This window comes from Petaurus breviceps, unplaced genomic scaffold (genome assembly GCF_028583685.1).
Source record: "Petaurus breviceps papuanus isolate PSGF00001 unplaced genomic scaffold, PetGlider_PUasm1.0 90865, whole genome shotgun sequence".
Classification (NCBI taxonomy): Eukaryota; Metazoa; Chordata; class Mammalia; order Diprotodontia; family Petauridae; genus Petaurus; species Petaurus breviceps.
Genome location: NW_027187367.1, coordinates 16,014,563 through 16,041,506, shown reverse-complemented (window position 1 = coordinate 16,041,506; position 26,944 = coordinate 16,014,563). Strand labels below are relative to the sequence as shown.

Genomic DNA, 26,944 nt, shown 5'->3' with positions numbered 1-26,944 from the left:
GTATAATTCTGAATGGAAAAAATAGGCATTCAATGAATTGACAGACTTTTGGGATTTTTATGGCAAAAAGATCAGAACTAAATAGAAAATTTGACATACAAGATCCAGCAGAAATATAAGGTAAATATCAAAGACTAATTACAAGGGACTCAATAAGGACAAATCACTTTACTTTTTATATGTGGAATTGGAAACTGTATATCTAAGATTGTCACTAATAATTAGGTGGTTTGAAAGAAAGAGTGGGGTACTGAGTATGATGTGATTCTAAAAAGCAAAAAAGATGTAGGAAAAGACAAAAAAGAATAATTATCTCATATTTCTTTACCTCATTATCTCTTTTAGTGAAAGTTGTGAGAGGAAGAACTGTACAGAGGAATTAGTTGGGAGAGGAGGGCAGGTAGTTCTGGGGCCCTATTCTCATCAGGAATGGGTTAAAGAGGGAACAGTACATATACACACATGTGTGTGTGCATATATACAAGTATGTGTGTATACATATACACACATATATGTGCATGTATATATGTATATGTATACATATATATGAAGGGTATACAAGTCTTCTAAATTCAAAAAGAAATAAGAGGGCAAGGGGATAGACAGGAGGGAGAGGATAAGGGAGGGATAGGGAAAAAGGACAAGGGGTAGATTAATGTGTGTAGATTAATGGGAATGGGATAAAGATGAAACAACATATAAATTTAGAAGGATATAAAATCTTCTAAATTGAGAAAGAAATAAAATAAGGGGATAGGATGGAGAGAGAGAGAGAGGATAAGGGAGGGATTCTTGGAGGAAGGTTAGGTTAAAAAATAGGAGGACATAGTAGTAGGTAAAATTTAAGCAGAGAAGTGAGGCAGAGATAGGAATAGGGTGAGAAGGATAGTGAGGAAAATAGGAAAGAGAAAATTATACAATGAGTAATTCTAGTTTAGAATGTGAAAGGGATGAATTTACTCATAAAATGGAAACTGATAGCAGACTAAAAATTTGAATTCAACAATATGTTGCTTTTAGGAAATGCTATAAAAATGAGAGATAGACACAAACACAAAATTTAAATCAGGAGTTGAATTTATTATGTAAAAAAGCAGAGATAGTAATCATGATCTCAGAGAAAGTCAAAGATAAAATCAGATTTAATCAAAAGAGAAAAATAGGGAAGCTACACCATGTGTTAGCCACATTAACCAATAGTTTTAGACCATATATAATAACTAGACAGTATAAAATATATGAGTATACCTGCCAAAACAGATACAGGAGCTATATGACTATATACACAAAACACCTTTTATATAAAGTTAGATCTAAAAAATTGAAGTAATATTTATTGTGCATGGGTAGGTAAAGCTAATCTAATAAAAATGACAATTTTACCTAACTAATCTATTTCTGTAATACCATCCCAATTAAATTACTAAAATTTATCTTACTGAGTCAGAAAAAAATTTAACAGTGTTCATTTGGAAAAGCAGATGGTTAGGAATTTCAAGGAAATCAGTAGGAAAAGATGTGAAGGAACTAGATTCAGTAGTATTAGACTGTAAATCATATTATAAGGTGACAGTAGTGTTAAAGTGTATAATGGATAGTTTTGTATTATTTTAAATTAAATTTTTCATGTGTAAATACAACCTATGTAGCCAAGAATAGAAGGAATGTAGAAAACTTTGGGGGGAAACTTCCACAGACTATCTCCCAGGTAGAATGTGATTGGGTCAGAGTATTTTTGTGTTGTAGGAAATGATGAACTTGTGGATTTAGAAAAATATGGAAAGGCTTGGATTTATAAAGGAAGATGCTATCCATCTCCAGAAAAAACAGATGACTAGTAGAAATAAGCATAATGTGGTCTTATGTATATATTTGAGTGTATATGTGCATATATGTATATGCTTAGGGATATCTATGTATATGTCTGTATATATGTATGTATGCATTTATATATGCATACATACACACATGTTTGTATATCTCCATACTTAATTGTAGCCTTCTTTAGGGAGAGAGGAAAAATAAAGTAAAAAATGCACAGTAGAGGACAAAAGAAAACATACAAGGAAGCAAAGAAAAGATGGACAGTTTTAAAAATCATGTGTAGTATTCATTATACAGGTTTTCTTGAAATGGAAATTTATTGCTTTATATTGAATCCTCTCATGTTCTGCTGTGTACATGGCAATATGTTTTTTTTCTTTTCTTATTTTGTATTTACGTTTAAAATAAATTCAAAAATAATGAAAGAAAAAAGGTGTGAATTGGCAAAAAAAGGAAGGAAGGGAGGGAAGGAGGTAAGAAGGAAGGAAGGAAAGAAGGAAGGAAAGAAGGGAGAATATGTCCATCACTTCCTGAAAGAAAACCCAACATGAAAACTTCCTGGAATATTATAGCCAAACTCCAGAGTTCCCAGGTCAAGAAGAAACTTTGGCAAGCAGCCTAAAACAAAGAATTCAAGTACCATGGAATCATTGTGAATATCACACAAGGTTTAGCAGCTACCCTTATAAAGAAGTAGAGTGGAGTGGAGGACTTTGAATGTGATCTGCTGGAAGGCAAAAGAACTAGGATTACAACCAAGAGTAAACTACCCAGGAAAACTGAGTGTAACCCTTGTAGGGCAAAAAAATTGATCTTTAATGAAATAGAAGACTTTTAAACATTCTTAATGAAAAGACCACAACTGAGTAGAATATTTGACATACAAGTACAAAAATCAAGAGAAGTATAAAATATTAAAGATATATGAGAAATCATAAGGGATTAAATAATGTTAAACTGCTTACATATTTATATGGGGAGATATCATGACCAAAGGTCAGAGGAAGTCTAGTTAGAAAGATAGTCTGGATATGATACTATTGTGTTTGTATGAGCTCAAATATACATATATATATATATATGATATACATACGCACATCAAATGAGCAGTGGAGAATGCTGAAATAGTACTGAAATAGGAGGGAAAGGAGAGTAAGAATGGGGAACATTATCTCATGTGAACTGAGTGTACCAAAATGAATTCATACAACAAGGAGGAAGGGATGGGGTTGGGTAGGAGTGTGGGGAGAGCTGACCACATTTGAATCTCATTCTAATCTGAAATTATTAGAGAAGAAAAGAATATACATAGAGAAACAGATATAGTTGGTACAGAAATACATCATATTCAACAGGGAAATAAGAGGGAGGAAAAAGATGAAGGATAGATTAAGGGAGGTAGGCAGAAGCAGAACAAATTCTTGAAGAGGGGATAGGATAAAAAAGAGAAGATTAAGTCTAAGAGAGTAGTATGGAGGGACACAATAATAATAACTATAAATGTGAAAGGGATATACTCATTCATAGAACAGAAGAGAATATCAAAATTGATTAGAAACCAGAGATCAACAATTTGTTGCTTGTATGAAGCACATTTGAAATGTAAAAGTTACACACAATTAAAATAAAGGACTTGAACAGAATCTATTATGCTTCAGCTGAAGTATAAAAGGCAGCAGTGGCAATCATGATCTCAGACAAAGCAAAAGCAAAAATAGATCTCATTAAAAAATAAAGAGGGGAAATACATTTTGCTAAAAAGTACTGTAGACAATATCAGTACTGAACAGATATGCACTAAATAGCATGGCATTGAAATTCTTAAAGGAAAAATTAAATGAGTTATAGAAGAAATAAATAGTAAAATGATGTTAATGGGAACCTCACTTTACCCATCTCAGATCTAGATAGTTGAACCATTAAATAAACAAGAAAGAAGTTGAAGAAGTGTATAGAATTTTTGAAAAATGAGATATGATAGACCTCTGGAGAATATTGAATGAGAACAGGAAAGTGAATATTTCTCAGCGATACAAATAACAAAAAATGACCTTATATGGGGGGAGGGGAATCCTCACAAATGCATAAAAGCAGAAATATTAAATTTGTCTTTTTCTGTCCATAATTTAAAAAGTATTCAAGAAAGAGCCATAGGTTAAAAATTAGTTGGAAACTGAATAACCTAATCCTAAGTAATGGGATGGTCAAAGAAAAAATCATGGAAACATGATTAATGATTTCATTAAAGATAATGATAACAATGAGAAAACACACCAAAATTTGGGAGATTCAGGCAAGAAGTACTTAAGAGGAAATTTTATATCATTAAATATTTCAGCAACAAAAGAGAAAGAACAGATCAGTGGACTGTGTATACAGCTAAAATCCCCTAGAATATCAACAAATTACACCCCCCTCCCAATTAAATATCATTATAAAAATCCTGAAAATCAAAGAAAAGAATAACACAATTTAAAGTTAAAGAAAAATCATTGAATTAATAAAATGAGGATTTAAAAAAAACAACAAAATAGATAAATTATTAGATAATATGATTTTTTAAAAAAGAAAGAAGAGGTCAAGATGGCAGAGTATAAGCAGGACCTCCCTGGGGCTCTGGCTTCCACCTTCCCCAAACCATGTAAACAGGGGACTCTAAACAAACTTTGGAGCTGCAGAACCCACAAAACGACACAGAGAAGCTAACCTCCCGCTGAGGACAGCCTGGCAGGCCAGCCCCATGCCAAGGCTTTAGCCCCAGGGTGGGCCTGACCAGCTGTGGGCTGGAGGGACTCCAGATCATCAGCAGCTGTGGCAGTTTCCAGATTTATCAACACATAGGTGTGAAGGAGAAAGTGAAAGGTCAGTGCAGTCTGGACTTTGGGACCCAGTAAGTGGGAGTGCATGGCTTTTGCCCATGGGGCGAGAAGCCACTGAGATGCCAGTACAGCCAGCCAGTACCATGTGGCAGCTTCAGCTCCTGGCCTGCAGAGTGTAGGGGAACCAAGCACCAGTCTGAGGGGTAATCCCTCTTGCTTTAACCTGCTTGGATCTGGATTGTAGTCTAGGGTGGAGGTCCTGGGGCATGTGTCTAGCTTGCCAGAGCGTGTGGAGGCCTCAGAGAGGGCACCCATCTAATACTTCCGGCAGCTGAGAAAACCCCATCATTTGGGATGAAAGGTCCCCTGTCTGGTGGCAGAGTCCTACTGTGGCAAAAAGCCCAGGGGTCAAGTGACTGAGGAGAGACATGACCAGGCAAAGGAAATAAAGCAGACAGAAGATTCCAACATTAGACTTCTATTTTGGGGACAAAAAGGAGCAAAGCATGGAACAGGAGGAAGACAGTGAAGTCATAACTCCTTCACCAAAAGCTTCAAAGGAAAATACAAGCTGGTTACAAGCCATAGAGGACCTTAAGAAGCAGATAAGAGAAGTGGAGGAAAAATTGGGAAGAGAAATGAGAATGATGTAAGAAAATTACAAAATGATAGTCAACAGCCTGACTGAGGAAAATAATACCTTAAAAAATAGACAAACTCAAATGGCAAAAGAGTCTCAAAAAGGCAGTGAGGAGAAGAATGCCTTAAAAAGCCAAATTTGCCAGATGGAAAAAGAATCTCAATGGCTCACTGAGGAGAATCATTGCTTCAGAATTAGATTGGAGCAAATGGAAGCTAATGACTTTATGAGAAATCAAGATGCTGTTAAACAGATACAAATAAATGAAACAATAGAAGGCAAGGTGAAATATCTCATGGGAAAAACCACTGACCTGGAAAATAGATCCAGGAGAGATAATTTTAAAATTGTTGGACTACCTGAAAGCCATGATCAAAGTAAGAACCTAGAAATCATCCTCCAGGAAGTTCTCAAAGAAAACTGCCCTGATGTTTTAGAACCAGAGGGCAAAATAGAGGTTGAAAGAATCCACCGATCATCTCCTGAAAAAGATCTCAAAAAGAAAACTCCTAGGAATATTACAGCCAGGTTCTGGAATTCCCAGATTAAGGAGAGAATATTACAAGCAGCCAGGAAGAAACAATTTGAATATTGTGGAAACACAATCAGGATAACCCAGGATCTGGCAGCTTCTACACTGAGGGATTGAAGGGCTTGGAATATGATATTCCGGACGTCAAGGAGCTGGGATTAAAACCAAGAGTCACCTACCCAGCAAGACTTGAGTATCATGTTTCAGGGGAAATATGGTCATTTAGTGGAATAGAGGACTTTCAAGCATTCTTGTTGAAAAAACCAGAGTTGAATAGAAAATTTGACATTCAGAATCAAGAAGCAAGAGAAGCATGAGAAGGTAAACAGGGAAAAGAAATCATAAGGAACTTATCAAAGTTGAACTATTAACATTTCCACATGGAAAAACAATAATTGTAACTATGAAACCTTTCTCAGTTGTTGAAGTGAATATATGTCTATATATGAAGGTATATGGGCATATGAATATGTATGTGAATGTGTGTATATATGTTTACAGGTATACATAGATAGAGGGCACAGGACCAATTTAACAGGAAGAGATGATACTTAAAAGGTGAAATTAAGAGGTGAGAGAGGAAAATAATGAGAGGAGATGGGGAGAGACAGAATGGGGTAAACTATCTCATATAGAAGAGGCAAGGGAAAATGGTTACAATGGAGGGGAAGAAAAGGAAGGCAAAAGAGAATGGGCCAACCTTATTCCCATTGAATTTGGCTTGAAGAGGGAATGAAATACACACTAAATAGGGTATCTCACCCTGCAGGAGAGTAGGGGGGAAGGAGATGAGAGGGGGAATGATGGGAAGGAGGGCAGGCTAGGGGGGAGGGAAGTTGGAAGTGCCCACTTTTGAAAAGGGAAGGGATCAAAGTGGAGAATACAACAAGTGGGAGGTGGGATGGGGGGGAATATAGTTAGTCTTTTACAATATATCTACTATGTTAATGTTTTGCATTAGCTACACGTGTACAACCTATACTGAACTGCTTATCTTCCCAGTAAGGGTGGGTGACAAGGGAGGAAGGGAATGAATCTACAATTCAAAGTTTTAAAATCAAATGTTTATATATATATATACTATTATTAATACTATTTTACATATAATTTGGAAATAAGATATACAGGCACTGGGGCATAGAGATCCCCTGGAAAAGTCAAAAGGGGTATGGGAGAAGATATGTTAGAGAGCAGATTGGAGGAGGGGATATCCTGTGGGACTGCTATTTTGGGATGGTATGTAGGGGAAAAACAGGGAGAAATTCAAAATCTGGCAGAAATGAATGATGTAAATCAGAAGTTAATAAATCATTTGAAAAAAAAGAAGAAAATGAAATCATCAGTGGAAAAATGAAAAGGGGAATTAACAAGCAATGAAAAAAGAAAAAAAGGCAATATTAGAAGCTAATTTATCCAACTGTATGCTAATAAAAATGACATGAATGAAATGAATATTTACAAAAGCATCACTTGTCCAAATTAACATAAAAGGAAAATAGAATACCTAAATAATCCAATGTTAGAAAAGGAAATCGAACATGCCATAAATAAACTCCTAAAGAAAAACCTAGAAACAAATTCATTTATAAGTGAATTCTAATGATCATTTTAAGAATAATTTCAGTGCTATATAAACTGAAAAAATGAAGATGGCATCCTAGTAAAATCCTTTTATGATATAAATATGGTCTTGAAACCTAGACCAGGAAGAACCAAAGAAAGAAATAAAACTATAGACCATTTATTAGACAAATGAATATTGATGCAAAAAAATTAAAATAAAACATTAGCAAAAAATTTGCAGCAATACATGACAAAGCTCATATCCTATGAGAAGGCAGAATTTATACCAGGAATACAAGACTGGTTCAATATAAGGAAAACTACCATTATGAATGATCATATCAATAACAAAACCAACAAAAATCATATAGTTTTTCAATAGATAAAGAACAATCTTTTATAAAATTCAATGTATTACTATTTAAAAAAAATACTAGAAAACATAGGAATAAATAGAGCTTTCCTTAAAATTAGAATTTAAGTTCTCGTAGTCTTAGTTCCACATCTATAAAATAAGGAGGCTAAACTACATGACCTTTATGGTTCCTTCCAGCTCTAAATATATGACCCTATGTCCAAAACAGAGCTCATTATCTTTACTGTAAACCCTATCCACTTCTCTATTTCTGGTGAAGATCCATGCCATCCACCTTCCAGTAACCCAGATTCAGAATCCTGAGTCATCCACAGCTCTTCACTGTCTTTCTATCTAGTCTAGCCAAGTCTCATTGACTCTGCCTTCATCGCTCACAGCCACTCCTTTCATTTACATGATCACCTGGTTAAGGTTCTCAGCAGCCAGTTCCAAGACTATTGTGATATGCTCTTATTGGTTTCCCAGGCTCTAGTCTCTATCCTTTCCAATTCATTCACCTAACAAAATAACCAACAAAATGATATTTCTAAAGCTTTGGTTTGACCAATTTACGTTGCTGCTCAAGAAGTACAGAGACCTGTTTGACATTTAGAACCCTTCACAGTCTGGTTCCAGTTTACCTTTCCAGACTTAATACACATTATTCCTCTTCATACATCACCTTGTAAGTAAATTGGATTATTTGCTATTCCTTATAAACAGTATTGCATTTACTGTCTTTCTGACTTTGTCCAGACTGACACTTTGCCTGTAACACATGACCTCCTTACCAACATGCCTTAGAATACTAGCTTCCTTCAAAACTCAGTTCAGGTAATCTTATCTATAAGGAACCTTCACAGATACCCCCAAACTGCTAGTATCCCCCAAATTACATTATTTTATTTAAGTAGTTAGTTATATGTATACATGTAATTTTCCACAATAAAATGGAAACTCCTTGAGGGCGGGAACTGAGTTTTTTTCTTTGTATATCCTCACAACCCAATATATTGCTTGGCACATAGTTGGCCTTTAATATATGTTTTTTGACTGATTGTCTTTCCAACTGAATTAAAATCCTCTGAGGGAATGGACTGTTTCATATTTTTTTTTATATCCCCAACACGTAGCACTAGTGCCAAACACCAAGTAGGCACTCACTAAATGGCTGATATGAATTAACCAGAGATTTGGTCATTACTTCGATTTTGCCAAAGGCCTCATTCAGTAGTTCTATATGTACATTTGCATAACATGTGTGTTTAAATTCACATTAATCTACCTAAGTGGGACCATATGTTCTCATGCATATGTCTTTGTTACAATTCTGACTTTAAAAAGACAATCAGGAGTATTGATAACATAAGGGAAAAAGGAATCATCTCCTACATATATAGGGCAGACACATGGCACATCTTCAGACTGAAATGCAAGTAAGTATCTATACACAAATGATATTTTCTAAAGTGTCTAAAAAGGTTGCTTTTAAAAGAATAGCAATGTCCACTCCATGAAGGAAATAGTTCTAAAAAGTCAGAAGACTGTGGACATGAACTTATAAAACATAATAGTCCAGTATTTTAATTGCAGACCCTAGTTAACCTTCTCAAGACTTATAATTTAGTTTGATACAAAAATCTGATGTTTGCATTCCAGTGAGATGAATGCTCAATTCCCATGTTTGTTAAGGGTCTACCTTCCAATATATCAGTCTAGAAGCTGAAGACTGCTATTGGGTTTAGTTGTGACATTATTACATTTATATCAATTTTTATTTGACTTTCATTATAGTACTGTAGAATTTATTGTAGTGGGAATATAACAGTGAGACTAACCCCATATTTAAGTTCTGCAAATAACTTGACAGTCACTTCCAAGGCACCTCAACTCAGGTTCTAAATTTGAACTTGTGGTTTGCATGCACGGTTATTTGCCGGCCCATGTTTGCATGCAAAATCACATGCTGCCATGGATTGGGCATTGTTTGTTGTGGCTACGAGTAATGGGTCAAATTTTCAGCCTATTCAACTTCATGTTCTGTCTCTTTATTACCAAAATTTTGCTGATCATCTGGTTTTGTCTACACTGCACATCAGTCATTTCCATTTAAAGCATATGGAATTTGGGACTGGAAAAATATTCTGAAGTTTCTGTTAGATTTGCATTCAGATTTATAAATGTCCACATTTTTTTTGGCAAGGTGTTGTCTTACAGATGTAGATCCAAATCTGTTTTCCCATCTATACCACGAAATTCAGATGCATGTTGTCTATAGAAATAAAAGATTATGCTGCTTATCTGCTATGAGTGCATGGTGTACTTTGAGTTGTCTTCCTAGTAATGAAATAGGTTAGTGTATTATTGAAATGGTTGACCAGTAATAAGAATGATAATAATATCTAGCATTTATATAGCATCTATTATAAACCAGAGATTGTGTTAAGCACTTTATAAATGTTAACTGTCTTGAGTATCAGAGTATGTGTAGTCTATGGCCATGTAGAGTGGTGGAATTGTTAAGTAGCTGGAGCTATAGATTTGGACTTAAGACCTGGGTTCAAATTCCAGCTCAGACACTTAGCTGTAGAACTCTGGTAAGTCACCTAGAGTCTCTGTGCTGATTCTCTGAGTTCCTTTATCTGTTAAGTAGAGATAATAATAGCATGTGTCTAACAAGACTGATGTGAAGATACAATGAGAAAGACTGCAAAGTGCTTTGTAATCCTTAAAGTGTTATATAGAGGGCAGATATTATAATTGTCATTATTATTGCTATTATTAATTCATACAAGCAACCAATAATTGGATGTGGACCCATTAGCATCCTTCTCCTACCATCTGATCTGACAATCTGATACTTAGTTCAGTATAACAAAGGTCCTAGAGGAGACAACCTTGAGACTTTGGTTTTTACCTTATCAATTGTTCAAAAATGTTGTTGTTGTTCTAAAAAATATTTTTTCTTCTAATGGACTTTTCTTTGGAACTCTCCTTTGATAGACTCCTATGAACCAGGCTTCCACACGTTCCCACTGCATTTTCACAGTTCATATCTCAAGCAAGGAACCAGGCTCTGCAACTGTCCGTCGTGCCAAACTCCATTTGGTTGACCTGGCTGGTTCAGAGCGGGTTGCAAAGACTGGAGTTGGAGGCCAGCTTCTGACAGAAGCCAAATATATCAACCTTTCCCTACACTACTTAGAACAGGTAATGCTGATAGTGTGAACGCATAGTTCTTGCTTTAGCTTGAAACACAAATTTGTTAAACACAAATATTGTTAATAAATTCTCACTATATTTTTTTAGGAAATGCACATAGTACTAATTCCTTTTATGTCAGACTTTCTTAGAGTATCTCTGGAATTATAAAATAGAACTGACCAAATGACAGTTTTCTGAACTGCTGGTGGTTTCTTAGATTTGGAGTGGATGCATACAGTTCCTTTCAGCATTCTTGCTCTTCTGTACTTGCCTGCAAGCCATCGGCCATCCCTCACATCCTCTTTAGTTATCCCTTCATCTAACATATGTTTATTTAGTGTTCACTTTGTTCAAGGTATAGCACTAGGTACCATAAGAAATTCCAAAGAGAATAAAACACAATCCTCACCTTAATGGAGTGTGTAGGCTAGTAGGGGAGATAAGGCATGTTTATAGATAACTGTAATACAAGGCATAATGTGAAAGCATAATAAGAGAAATACAGGTGCTGTGGTATTTTTAGAAATCACTTCTGACTGGAGAGGTAATAATAATAGCTCATATTTTATGATACTTTAGTAACAATAATAATATCTAATATTTATCTGATGACTTACTCTGTGCCAGGCACTGTGCGAAGTGCTTTACAATTATCATCTCATTTGATCCTTACAACAACCCTGGGAGATAGTTGCTATTATAATCTCCATTTTACAGATGAGGAAACTGAGATAAACTGAGGTAAATTAAGTGACTTAACTCAGGACCACACAGCTAGTAAGTGTATGAGATCAGATTTAAACTTAGGCCCAGCAATTCGATCCACTGGGCCACCTACCTACGCCATGTTTGTATTTTTCTCATAAAAACCCTTTGGGGCAGGCAATGCAAAGATTATTCCCTTAACTATTTTATAGTTAAGAATAATGAAGCTCACAGAGTTGAAATAATTTGCCCAGTTTTATGACTTTTGAGTAAAAAAAATATTAACTCTCTTTTGCAATGGGCCTTAAAGGATGGGTAGAATTAAGAGTGGAGATGTTTTTCTAAGCACATCATGTGCATGTTCAGAGTCAGTGAACTAATTGATTGCCCAATCTGCTAGTCTGCCTGAGCCATCCAAATGAATATCAAGCATAGGGAAGACAATTAAACCTCAAACCCTTTTGCAATCAAGGTCATATCTCTCTCAGTGACCAGTTTCATTGTTGTGGCTCTGAAATGCAACTCTCATAAAAACAAAGCTCAGAATGATATGTCACCCAGAGTTAATAAAGTTTTGTTGTTGTTTTTGTTGTGATACTATCAAAATAAATTATTTTATAGGAAGTAAGGAGCTGTTGATGGGTTCTGAACAAATAGAAAGCACAATAAACTTAAGTCTTAAGAACATAAATTTGACAGCATTGTGTAGAATAAATAGGCGTGATGTTAAATTTGAGGTACTGGCAGATTTTTGAGGCAGAAATGTCTAGGCAGTAATTGGAATTGCTTTTTTGGAACTAAAAGTGATGTGGAACTGTTGATAAATATTTTGAATCATCTGCATAGATGTGATCATTGAAATCATAGGAAGAGATGAAATCAATGTGAGAAAATAGGGAAAAAGCAAAATCATTTGCTTTTCCCTATTTTCCAAAGCATTGATGATGTGGGAAGAAGAATGAATAGTAGAAGAAAAAAGAAAAAAAGTATCAGTGAATCAAATAGGTCAGAGAACCAAGAAGAGCATAATGATAATCAAAATAATAAGAAGAACTTGTACTTATTTAATTCTTTAAAGTTTGTAAAGCACTTTACAAATATTATCCCATTTGATTCTCACAAGGCTTGGAATTAAACATTATTATTATTTCCCATTTTATAGATGAGGAAACTGACACAGAGGTTAATTGATTTGTCCAATGTATCACAGATAGTGTCTGAAACTGGATTTGAATTAAGGTCTTCTTTACTCCATATCTAGCACCCTATCCACTGTACCACCCAGCTACCTTGTGCCTAATGTGATACAGAAGCTGAGAGAGGAAAGAGTTTCAAGAAGAAGGGTTGGTCAGTAGTCTTAAATGCGACAGAGAGGTCAAGGGGGATGAGGCCATTGGACTCAGCAATTAGGAAGTCATCAGTGCTCTTTGTGAAATGCAGGTTCAGTGGAGTGGCAGGAGTGGAAACCAAAATGCAGAGAGAGCTGAAGAATGAATTAATGATGGAATAGAGACAGGATCAACCACGACTCTGTCAAAATGTTTGGATATGAAGGAGAGTGGGGATAGAGGCTATTAGCTGGGGAGGATGAGGGTAGCAAAATTAGGGGAAAGATTTTTTGGGGTAGAGAAAACATGAGTATGTTTGTTGGGAAAAGAGGAAGAAACTGAAAATTCAACAGAAGAGATGATTGATGGAGAGGACCTTTCCCTAATTAACTAAAGCATCACACTGCACTTTTATTTCTTAATTTGACTCACAAGAAAAGAATGCACTCATCTCATATCATCTCATCCAAGTTTTTGTTATTCAGTCATTTCAGTTGTGTCTTTATGACTCTATTTGGGGTTTTCTTAGCAAAGACACTGAAGTGGTTTTCCATTTCCTTCTCCAGCTCATTTTATAGATTAGGAAACTGAAGCAGAGTGACTTGCCCAGGGTCACACAACTAGTAAGTGTCTAAGGCCAATTTTGAACTTATTTCTTCCTGACTCCAGGCCACTGTGCTCTAGCTGCCCTTGTGCCACCTAGCTGCTCATCCAAGCAGATGTTCCCAAATAATTTAAAAGTTGACATTCAAAAAGCTTGATTACTTTCTGAGCCTGAAGGAGATGAAATACATAAGGGAAGAATTGAAAGGGCAACCACAGGGTCTGTTAGCAAAGTATAAGGGCTTAGATGTCATCAGGGTAAAGGATATAAGGAAACTAAACCCTTTCACTGCCTCATAAATCCTTTTGAGGTTAAGGTAGCGAATGGGAGCTGTCCTGGTGCCAAACTTCTTGAAAAGGAGAGATGAACTGAGAAAATAGAACGAATGAACTACAGGAGGAAGTGTGATCCAAACATGGGCACACAGCTGAATCCTAATGAATTTCTGGTGCCAGATACCAGAAACAAAGTGCCCAAGCAGTCCGGAATGGCATGGGACTAATAGTAGTTTAGAAGTTTAGATGACACGTAGTATTCCTGAGCTACTCCTGGCTCAGTTTTGACATCAAAACATTCCAGTCTTGACACTCACTAGAGCTTCTTTGGAACATGTATGAAGGATGGTGTGGTGGAAGAAGCCCTTATCTTGTATTAAGAAGAGAGATGGATTGGATCCTGGTTCTGGCTCTTAACTAGTTGTGTGACCACAGGCAGTTCCGTTAATTGAGCTCCCCTGAGCTGTAAAGTGAAGAGTATAATGCACAGAGTACCTGTTTACAGAGTTGTTGTGAGAATCAAATGAAGTAATAATACAGCATTTTGCAAAACTTGAAATGTTACATAAATGTCAATTATTATTATTGCTAATTTCCAGTGGTGACTCCTGCCCTTATGATATGCCCCCAAATAATTTTCATGCAAAATTGTGGTTATTGGTTAACAAAAACTTCTTGAGACAGATTTGCAACCAATTACAGTTGCCCAAGAGAAACTATTTCTTTTCCCAAGAGAAGATCAAGGAAGCTTTTTTGTTCTTGGTTTTCCATGTCTCTCCTTTTCAATGGGGTATCCACAAACTAACATCAAATTTTTCCATACCTCTTCCTATTCTCCCTCCTTTCCACATACATATGTACACACTCACACACATACCTCAACATTTAAAGATGCTAATGACATTAGGTTCATATTATACAGACTCAGCTATAGCATTTGCCAACTATCCTTAAAATCTTTTTCCAAACTTTTGGGGTTCTATTTATTTACTATTAGAAAGCACAGCCCCTCGTCAACAAGATTTCTTAACCTCTCCAGTTGAACACCAAGAAGGACATATGCTTACATAGCTATTCACACGTGCTATGTCACATGTACTCAGGTGTTATTAACTCTTAATTATTTGCATGTAGGTTGTCTCTTTTCTAGATTAGCCACCCTCAGGACTCTGATTCCATTAGTGCAGATAATCAATTAATAAGCATTTGGTATGCATTTACAATGTGCCAGACGGTGTGCTAAGCTGGGGATACAGTGAGAATGAGTAAGTTGTAAATAAAGCAGGAAGTATATATTATTTGTTTTTGTATTTTCCTCTACTCCCTAACAAAATGCTGCATACATTGTTGGTGCTTGAGGATTGTTTGTCAAATTTTCTTTGTTGTTGGCAATTGCCTATGCAAAGGAGTACTACCAAATTCTTTTTATGACACAAATATGGTACTGATACCAAAATCTGGAAGAGACAAAACAGAAAAGGAAAATTACAGACCAATTTCCCTTATGAATATAGATGTAAAAATTCTAAATAAAATATTAGCAAAAAGACTACAGCAACTTATTACAAGAATAATACACTTTTTTTTCAAAGCAATCTGGGTTAAGTAACTTGCTCAAGGTTACATGGCCAGGTGTTTCTGGGTGGGCGCTAAGTGTCTGAGCCTGGATTCGATCCCCAGGTCATCCCGACACTGGAGCTGGTGCTCTTACTCTCTGTGCTACCTGGTCGCCCCAAATAATACACTTTTTGATCAGGTAGGACGCATTCCAGGAATGCAAGGATGATTCAATATCCGGAAAACTATCAGTATAATTGATCACATCAACAACAAAACTAGCAGAAACCATATGATTATCTCAATAGATGCAGAAAAGGCTTTTGACAAAGTACAACACCCATTCCTATTAAAAACACTAGCATGGGAATAAATGGAGTCTTCCTTAAAATAATAAGTAGCATCTATCTAAAACCATCAGCAAGTATTATATGTAATGGGGATAAGCTAGAAGCATTTCCAATAAGATCAGGGATGAAACAAGGATGTCCACTATCACCCCTCTTATTATATCTGGTACTAGAAATGTTAGCAGTGGCAATAAGAGAAGAAAAAGAAATTGAAGGAATCAAATTAGGCAAAGAAGAGGCTAAGTTATTACTCTTTGCAGATGATATGATGATATGCTTAGAGAATCCTAGAGAATCAAGTAAAAAACTACTTGAGATAATAAATTTGGCAAAGTTGTAGGATATAAAATAAACCCACATAAATCCTCGTCACTCCTATATATATCTAACAAAATCCAACAGCAAGAGATAGAAAGAGAAATCCCATTTAAAGTTACTGTAGATATTATAAAATATTTGGGAATCTACCTGCAAAGACAAACCGAAGACTTACATGAACACAATTACAAAACACTTTTCACACAAAATAATATCTAACAAATTGGAAAAACATCAGTTGCTCATGGCTGGGTCAAGCTAATATGATAAAAATTACAATTTTACCTAAATTAAATTACATATTTCATGCCATACCAATCAATCTACCAAAAAATTACTTTGTAGATCTAGAAAAAATAGTAGCAAAATTCATTTGGAAGAACAAAAGGTCCAGAATATCAAGGCAATTAATGAAAAGAAATGCTAGAGAAGGTGTCCTAGCCATACCAGATTTTAATCTGTATTATAAAGTAGCAGTCATCAAAACTACTTGGTACTGGCTGAGGAATAGAGTAGTGGATCAATGGAGTAGATTGGGTATAGGAGACTCAGCGGCCAATAAATATAGTAATCTATTGTTTGACAAACCCAAAGACCCCAGTTTTGGGAATAAGAACACACTATTTGACAAAAAACTGCTAGGAAAACTGGAACATAGTATGGCAGAAATTGGACATAGACCAATATCTAACACTATACACCAAAATAAAGTCGAAATGAGTGCATGATCTAGGTATAAAGGCTGATAACTGTAAGTGATCTGGGAGAGCAAGGGACACATTACCTGTCAGATCTGTGGAGAGGGGAAGACTTCATGACAAAACAAGAGTTAGAGAACATTATAAAATGCAAACTGGATAATTTTGATTACATTAAATTGAAAAGCTTCTGTACAAATAAAGCCAATGTTACCAAGATTAAGAGGGAAGTGGAAAATTGGGAAAGAATTTTTACAACCAGTGTGTCTGATAAAGACCTCATTTCTAAAATATACAAAGAACTGAGTCAAATCTATAAGAATACAAGCCACTCCCCAATTCGTTCCTAGAGAATCAATTCCTAGGTCAAAGGTTATGAACAAGTAGTTCTCAGAAGATGAAATTAAAGGTATCTATATTCATATGATAAAATGTTCCAAATCATTATTGATTAGAGAAATGCAGATCAAAATAACTCTGAGGTACCACATCTCACTGGCCAGATTGGCTAAGATGACAAAACAGGAAAATGATAAATGCTGGAGAGGATGTGGAAAAATTGGAACACTAATACATTGTTGGGGGAGTTGTGAACTGATCCAACCATTCTGGAGAGCCATCTGGAACTATGCCCAAAGGGCTACAGATAAGTGCATATCCTTTGACCCAGCAATACCACTTCTAGGGTTATATCCCAAAGAGATCATAGAAATGGGAGGAGGACCCATATGTACAAAAATATAACAGCTCTTTTTGAGGTAGCAGAGAATTGAAAATCAAGGGGATGCCCATCAATTGGGAAATGACTGAAGACACTGTGGTATATGAATGTAGTGGAATACTATTGTCCTATAAGAAGTGAGGAGCAGAGGGGCTTCATAATAACCTAGAGAGACGTGTATAAACTGATGCTGAGGGAGAAGAGCCGAAGCAGGAGACATCTGTACAGTCACAGACACTAACTTCAGTAGACTGGGTTCTTCTCAGATATCCACAACCAGAGAAAGAGATGAGGAGTCTGAATCAGGTTGAAACAAATCACTTGCTGCTTCTTTTTCTTGTTCTGTTGTGTTTCCTCTTTCCCACTGATCATTCCATCAGTTCTAATCCTTCTTTACAACCTGACTGATGATTAATGTGAAGATGTTTGTAGATCCTATATCTAAGTGCATGCCTCCATGACGGGGCGGGGAGGAGGATAAGGAGGGGAAGAAAATTTTAAACCCAGGGGACTGTGGAACTGAATGTTGTAAACCAAAAGTAAATAAATCAATTTTTAAAAAATCTACTACCTGCTAATCTGTAGGAATATGTTTAAAGTAAAGGGGCACAAATATATAAAGACTCAGCTACTTACTGCCTTAGTGACATTAGGCAAGATATTTAACCTCCTTAGTTGTAAAATGAGGGGTTTAAACTAAATGATAGTACTAAGGTCCTTTCTAGCTTTAACTCCCATATTCCTAATAGGTATTGTGCCAGCTTTTACTATCAACATGTTATTCTTATATATTGCTTTATGTGAAGAAGAAATAATTGTCCGAATTTGAAGCCAATAAGAGTGTCAGTTTCTCACAGCTGATTTTAACTAATTTTCCAGTTGAGACAGAAAAGTCTCTGTGTTACAGTACTATCATGTGTCCATGGGATTGAAAATGCCCTGAGGTATGCAAGTACTCAAAGAAACTAGTGTAATGCTTTGTCCATAGGAGACATTCAGTGATTGTTGAATGAATGATGAAATGAATGTTAAAGTTCATAGCTCCTGATTTTCCTAAGCCAGTCCTTTGCTTCATGCAAACATTATTCCCTCCACGACACTTCCTCTTTAAGGGAGTTGAAATCAAATTGACATTAACCTTACTTCTAAAAAGGGTGTATTAATGGATGTTCTTACCGTTCCATTCACCATCCCTGTGACTTTCTAGGCCAAAACACTGTACTAAGCATTGAAGATACAAAAGAAAGTCAACATAGAGTCTATGCCCTCAGAGAAGTTATATTCTAATGGGATAGAGTGGGATCCTTCTTTCACTACATATTTCAATTCCTGTGATGATAATAATGCATCTTATGTGCCCTTCACAGGCAACTAGGTGTCCCAGTGAATCAAGTGCTGAGTTGGAGAATACCTGAGTTCAAGTCCAGCCTTAGATATTCACAAACTGTGTAACCTTAGGCAAATCACTTAATCTCCGTTTACCTCAATTTTCTCAACTGCAAAATAGGGATAAAGATGGACACCTACCTTCCCAGGGCTGTTGTAGTGATCAGATGAGATCATAAGCACATAGCAGGTACTATATAAATACTATGAAACAACCCATGTATATACATATATACTTCAACAGTCTGTGATTTCATCCTCACAAATAGTTTTTTTTTTACTGAAACGGATTGTAATCCACAGCAGATTATTTCATATGTTGCTATGGCCAAAAATAATTTGTTATGTGGTGGCTAGCCCTCTGGTAATGAACTCTAGACTGGTCCCAGGACAATAGGCTTAAAATACATCCCAGGCCTGTACTCAATGTTTTTCCAGTTCAGTTAGGCCTGATAGAGCTTGGGACTTATTGTCATAATCTTTAAGAACCCAGTCAATTCTATGTCACATGAAGCATCTGATTTGGGCAATAGGGGAGGATATGCATGTCTTTACTTTCTTTTACTTAAAGTGATATGCTAGATTCTTTGTGCTGTGTTTACATTGTTTCACAGAAGAAACTGATCCTATATTATTTACATATATTTTTATTGTTACCTTAATGAACAGCACACATTAGAAATTATCTTAAATGATTGCTTTTGTTGCTGTAGTGGATGCATTAATTTTTTGTATATTCTATGAGATTATAGGTCAGTTTCAATAATTTGTTTATTACGGCTAATGTAATGCCAATGCTGTTATACTTCATTACAGGTTATAGTTGCCCTTGCAGAAAAACACCGATCCCACATTCCCTATAGGAACTCCATGATGACCAACGTACTGAGGGACAGCTTGGGAGGAAACTGCATGACAACCATGATTGCTACATTGTCATTAGAAAAAAGAAATATCGATGTATGTTGCCTGTTTCTATCAGCAGTTTCAGGCTTGGTTTACATTGTTAGCAAGGAGTGGGTCTGAGAAGTCATAGTTGGATTTCTGCCTTTTCTGTGGGGTTGGGATCTGTCTACCTGCTAAATGTTCTGAAAAATTAGCCCCCTTGGTTATTTATATACATCTTGGTCAGCATCCTAGAAAATTATAATCATTTATTATGTATCCATTTTGAGAAATACCCTTTTTACTCAGCTTCCCAATTTTCTAGAAGATAACTACTAGATTAATTCATATGTTCAGTGGACCGAGAGAGTTCCTCTCTTAATAGGTCCCGTCTGCCTTCAGCCCTGTTTGTTGAGACTACAGGTAGTTTAAAGCCTGTGCAGCAGAGTGGTCTTGGCCCATGTAGATTGCCTCTCCATCTAGGATTTCCTGGTAGTGACCAATAGGTTATTCACTTATCATGTACCTCAAGCACCAGTCTCTGTTCAGTCTAGTCTGCGTGAGGTGATGTAGGCAGTCTCCAACACTTGGAAGTATGTAAAACTAGGAGGCTTCTGACCAGGGAGAGGGCTTAGTGGAATGCATTCCAGCAATTCATACTTGCATAGCATGTACTTGAAGGTTTACCTGTCCTCATAGCAATCTGTGTAGTAGACAGTCTGAGGACTTGTTAATCCTATTTTTTTTTAAAGCAATTGGGGTTAAGTAACTTGCTCAAGGTTACATGGCCAGTTATTTCTGGGTGTGGTGCTGAGTGTCTGAGCCCAAGACTTGATCTCCAGGTCATCCCAACACTGGAGCCGGTGCTCTTACTCACTGAGCCACCTGGCCGCCCCTTGTTAATCCTATTTTATGGCTCCTACGTTTCAGAGCCAGCACTTGACTCTCATCCCTCTTGATTCTTAGTTATCAGGCTCAGTTTCTTCTGAATCCTGATGACAGCTTGCACATCTAATCTAAGATAAAGTAGAGAGATGTGCTGATTTTGCAATATTTTCCCCAGTGCATTTGGAAATTTTACAGTTGACTGATTATAACTTGTATGAAGTTGGTTGAAAAGATCAGAAGGAAGATAGTGGCTCTTTAATCACTTCTAATGCAGCAGATCAGGAGGGATTCAAATTTTAGTAACCACTTAGAACAACAGAATCTCCTCCATTCAGTGTGCAATGATTATTTTATTAAACCAAAATAAAAAAAGTCATCATAAAGGATAATCTAGAACAGTGGTCTCCATGGTGGGTGTAGGTGCATACAGGGGGGCATGGCCTGACTCCAAAGAGTGTCCAAGGGTGGAAATTCAAGTGATGACCACCCTCAGCAAAATAGCTAAGCGTGGCAACTGTCTTTAATCTTACCCATCCTTTTCCTGCTAAAACTACTACTTGGTCAACAAACTACTTCCTTTGGATCAAATCCTGCCCTCTGTATGTTTTTGTAGAGCCAGCCACCTAAGAATGTTTTTTTACATCTAAAATTATAATAAAACTTATTAAAAATGTAAAAATCATTATTGGTTGGGGGCTATACAAAAGCAGACAAACTAGATTTGAGTAGCAGGCTGGATTTATCTGTATGTAGTATGCTGACCCCTACCCTAAACTCTCCCACATTTCCCCCTCCTTTTTAGGGTCTTCCAGTCTTCCCCTTTCTGAGGTAGTCCTTTGCATTTTTTTTTTTGCTTTTTGGAGAGCAATTGGCTTAAGTGACTTGCCCAAGGTCACATGGTGGTCTTTTGCAATTTTAGTTGCATGGAGTGACATCACATAGGATAAGATGCATAGACATGGATGAATTGCAATAGATCACAGATCTAATTATATCCTCTCCCCCCCCCAAAAAAAAACTGAACTGTTTTCCAGATTTCTTTTTTATTGTCAAGGCACCACCATATTTCCAGTCCCTGAATTTCATATCCTCTGAGCCCACCTTGTCACTCATTGGATGTATCAGATGGATTATCAAATCCCTTCATTTCTGCTTCCCCATCTCTTGCATTGGAGAGGAAGCCATGGCATAGTGAAGACTTGCCCTCAGAGCCCAGAGAATCCAGGTTTAGGCCTTGCCTCATATTCATTTAATACTGGTTCTGAGACCCCATTGTTCGAGGCAACTCCCTAAGACTGTAAGTTGCATATTCTCTTATTATCTCTAAGACTACAAGCTACATATTCTCTTATAGTATCTAAGACCATAAGAGAAAGTGGCTACCAACATCGGTAGTAGTTTCTTCATCTGATAGTTCCATTTACCAAAGAAATTACAGGGCTAGTTCTTATACCATCTCTCACATCAGTCCCCTCCCCTCATTCATCTACCATGAAGGCCTTCACCACCTAATCAGTTTCCCTGCCTTAAGTCTGTCTTCTTTCCAGTTTTACCTCCACATTGCTGAAAAATTGGTTTTTCTAGTGTTAGGTCTGACCATGTCACTTCCTTACTCAATAAGCTCCAATGGTTCCCTATTGACTGTAGGATAAATTTATCTCATCCTTTTTAGTTTTGTGAAAGTTTCATGGTGTACATAATTTTAGACCAAAAGTTCATGTGTATAATTTATAAATGAGTTTTAAAAATTATATTTTGGGTGTTTATGCTCTAAAGTTGTTACTCCCCCCCCCACCCCTGGATGGGATAAGCAATCAAAAATATTTGGAGACTACTGCTCTAGATCAAGGACCTTGTGCAAATGAATATATTAGTTTTGTCTTCACATGATCCATTCAGTCACATTTTGGGTATGTGTTTTAAGCTATTTGCAAAAATAAAGTTTGAGTAAGAGAAAATCCTCATCAATTATGACATTTTAAAAAGATATGTTATTTCTCTAGGAATCTATATCAACTTGCAGATTTGCCCAGCGAGTGGCCCTGATAAAGAATGAAGCTGTTCTCAATGAAGAGATTGACCCTAGACTGGTAAGAATCTATTAGTTGACTTTCTTTAGGGAAAAAGATAGAGTTGGACAGATTGCTGCTGCTTTTCCTGCTGAGTCATTCATTGTAGCTATGTTTATTTGTGGGTCTTAGTCTTTTTTTGGAAACATCATCTGCTTTAACCTTCTGGGGATAATTATAATTAACTTCCTTTTATAAAAGCTCATTAAGTCATGGGAAATCCTAATGGTCATTACTAAAGAGAACCACACTTTACATATCTCTCCTGTTATTTATCTTAGGAAGTTATTTAGGGGGTAAAAGACTCACTTTAGGAATAGTTTTTAGGAATTGATGCTTGGTTGCTTCTTGTGATATGACAAATCTTAAATTTTAAAAACCTTTTTTTTTTTTAAAGTGCTTATGCTGATATGGAAGTTATTTTCTGTCCTTAGAGCCAATTTGAGCAGGACATGTATTCTGTTTGGGCCTAGTGAAGCAGCATGACCTGTCTATATAACTCACTTAATATTTTCTTTTATGCATTTGGAGAGTGTTCTATAAAATGTCACTGAATGTTTAACATTTATTATTGTACAAAGATTCATTTTTTAACTTGCACCAAATGACCAAACTTTAGATGGCAATGCTTTTCTTCTGCAAACCATCTTATCCAGTATTACCTTCTGTTTCTTTTTTTTTTTTTGGAATAAGGTGGATCTTTAGATTATACATACACTACAAATGGTGTGAGATCTCTCAAATCATGATTTTTGTAGATTACATCTTAAAAATCCAAACTAAACCAATCCAGTGGTGAGTCCTTTCAGATTTAAGCTGGTTATCAGATATCAAACGTGTAGTTTATACTTGAAACCTTGACAACATTGCAGCATCTTCAAGAGATTGTTTTCTCCTAGCTTTCATTGCCTGCAGGAACATAACCATAGCATGGTAGGTCATTAGAATAGGACTTTAATGTAGGATAAACTGCAATACTTGCCTTAGGTCAGTCAATTTTCCTGTTTTCCTAATTATCTTTTTATTACTAGTATTTTCTCCTCTCCTAAAATTTTTCAATTAAAGATGAAGGAAAATGTCTGTATGATCTTAGAATATTTTGATAGGACTATAGCTTCCAAATCAAGGACAGTGACCATATGTCCTGGTCATACCATACCTGGAGTATTGTGCTTGTTTTAAGGTCTTTTAAGAAGAGAGTGACTAAGGCACTGGAGACCATGAAATATATATGGATTAGTTAAAAGACTTGTTAGGGTTTACTGGGAGAAGAGAAGGCTTTGAAGGATATTATACTTATTGTTAGCACCCAAAGTGTTGTGACAGAAAGTAAGGGGAAAAACTCAACTGAACCCCCAGACTAAAATCCTGCCCTGACGTGTTATGCTGAAATGAACGTTTTCATCTGTTCTTGAACGCAGGCTGAGCAGGATGTATGTTCTGGCCAGGGCTATTGAAATAAAAAGACTTCAAGTGTAGGCTCAATGATGACCTATATTTCTATTGATAGAGGATTAGCCTGTGTCCAAGTTAGGGAGCTCTATCACTGGGTTGGCCACAGGTCAATAAAATTTTAGGTAACAACAAATTTAAAAAACCATCTGCTAAGGGATATTGTTTCAGGAGAGAGAGGACTTAAGCCATTAAAATCATAGATAGTTCAGGTAGTCAGTTATTCAAGTTCTGTAGTAAAACAAGTGAACAAGGTTAAGTAAACATTATTAGTGTTATCATTATGAACACTGATACTACTATTAAGCTGGCATTTATTTAGTACTTGATTATTTTCATGGATTTTTAGCACTTCAAGTCTGTGAGACATATGGTACAAGTATTATCACTTTACAAGTAAGGAAATCCTCAGAGTGATTAATTTGATTATAGTCTATCTATCTATTAAGTTATAGGCCAGGAACTGGAAATAAAATCTCTAATTACCCAAAGAGCACCTAAACATTTATTTTATATGTGTGCAAGGATTATTATCAATTTTTTTTAAAGGATGGTAAAATGTATAACCTATATCAGATTGCATGCTGTCTTGGGTAGGGTGAGGAGAGAGAGGGGGAAAGCGAAAAATAAATGAATTTTTAAAAACATAGTAAAATTAACAGTAGGGTCAATCTTGTATTATATCTGAGATCATTTAGAACCTGTCTTCATTCATTTCCCACCCTTGGGACCTAAGGAGATACTGGGCAATGAATGTACAGTGAAGCAGGGCTAGAGTCAGACACTAGTCACAGTAGGTTACATTTGTAAGAATGCATTATGACTATCCCAGGACCTAAATCAGGTGTAACTGCAGTACCATACAGGAAAGGGAATTGTTCACATCTCAACAATTATGAACATTGGTTTTGATTTTTGTATTTCATTTTGCTGACAAACATAGTATTGCCAATGGGTTTGACTCCCACCCTGTTAATAAAGATTAAATATACAATGTTAATGCAAATTTTATAGAACAACAGATAGAATTAATAAGCAAAATAATTTCTTCTCTATCCACTGACTACCATTTTTCACTGTTCATGGTTTCTAGGTAGTATATTTGTAAAGGGATGAAAAATAAAATGTCCACTGCATTTTTCAAAATCATTTTAGCTTCAGTCTTGGGAAAATTTAGAGATAGTCTTTACTTAAAGTAGTGTCCTTTGTTAACAAGTTCAAAGCCTGAGACTCTGGGAAGGTTTAAATTTTTCACTCACTGTCTTGCTTTGCCATCTGTAGATTATTATACGTTTGAAAAAGGAAATCCAGGAATTGAAGGATGAACTGGCCATTGTCACTGGGGAGCAGAGAACAGAAGAGCTCACACAAGCAGAGCTCGATAAGTAAGCTGTAGACTTTTCTTTCTGTTAAGTGAGAAAGTTAATGTTAACGTCTTTGTTGGCCTTAATGTTATGAATTCACCTCAAAGCACTGCTGTCTCTGGGGACAGTCTGTAAGTGCATTTAGGCGCCAGTTCACAATGCCAGCTTTCCATGAAAAGCTGGACGAGGCTGGCAGTGTTTTTGCCTCCTCAGCTTTGAGGAAGTAAAGAACAGACGACCTAGAGGATGAGAATATCCTTCTGATGCCAGCTGAAGAAAGGGGATTGTATAATAGTCATGCCATTTAGAAATAGACACACCAAACTCTTCTAAGCTGTGCGACTGAGATCTGAAAGAAATTAGAGAAATATCCTTTGTATTAAACAGCATCTTGCTGTAGCTGGAACACTAATTTATCCCATGCCAAAGAAAGCCTTTCCTTTTAATAAATAGACCTACATGTTATAATTCAGATGCTTTTAACCATAATGAAAGCATGTATTCAGAGCTTTACACCAGGACTCTGCCTTTCATATTCTTTAGGACTTGTGGCCTTACAGCAAATCAGTCACTCCAGGGCTCTCTTGCTCTCAAGCAATAGTAGTAGGCATTCTTGTTATTGCTTTTGTTACAACTAAACATTTGTTGAGTACCAGTAATGTGCTAGTTTGTGGATGGCAATGGAGTTCTCTATTTCCTGGTAAGAAACAGAAATCTAATGACTCAAGATTTCTCAAAAGGTGTACTGCAATTTTATTTGGCTCTCCCTTTGACAAAGTGGAATGTTGAATAAATATGACCAAGAAAGAAGGTCCTTCTTCTTCTTTTTAAAAAAAATGATTCCTTGAAAGCCCTTGGAAATGACTAGAAAAGCCTTTGGCAGTTTCTAAGCAGAACTCCCATCACTTGCAAAACTCTAGTTCCCTTGGTAATTTCTTACTTTTTGGAGTTACAGCAAGCCATTCTTTACTTTTTTTTGTTATGTATGATCACTTCATCCTCTTCGTGTTTCCCCCTCCTCCCAAGTAAAAGTTCTGAGTGCCTTATATTTACTTAAGGTTGATAACATTGCTGTATATCAATATATGAATGAAGATTCAAGAAACTAGAGATGAGAATCATCATTCTCTAAACCAAGTCAGTCAGTCAGCATCTATTAAATTTGGACTGTCTGCCATGTGCTGTGCACTCAGAATATAAACTCCATGAGGGATAGGACTGAGTCTTAATTAAATTTCATATTTCATCTAGTGCCTAGCACTGTGTTCTTCACATAAAATGGTCTCTTAATATATATTTGCTGAACTAATGTTGAATATTGCCAGATGAGCCAATGACAATGTAGAGCAGTGGAAGGAAGGCTAGGTGTAGAGCCAGATGGTCTAGGCTTGAATTATGATCTGTCAC

At 36.3% G+C, this 26,944-nt stretch overlaps 1 protein-coding gene across 1 annotated transcript in view; it reads left to right on the top strand.

Annotated features, from left to right (window-relative positions):
- The window catches only part of LOC138150236 (kinesin-like protein KIF6), a 178,038-nt gene extending 152,476 nt beyond the window's left edge, over positions 1-25,562 (top strand). The window contains exons 7-10 of the mRNA XM_069073668.1: positions 10,737-10,943; positions 19,696-19,839; positions 22,656-22,742; positions 25,455-25,562. Coding sequence (XP_068929769.1) covers positions 10,737-10,943; positions 19,696-19,839; positions 22,656-22,742; positions 25,455-25,562 — 546 coding nt within the window. The remainder of the gene's footprint in view (positions 1-10,736; positions 10,944-19,695; positions 19,840-22,655; positions 22,743-25,454) is intronic.
- The last annotated feature ends 1,382 nt before the right edge of the window (positions 25,563-26,944 follow it).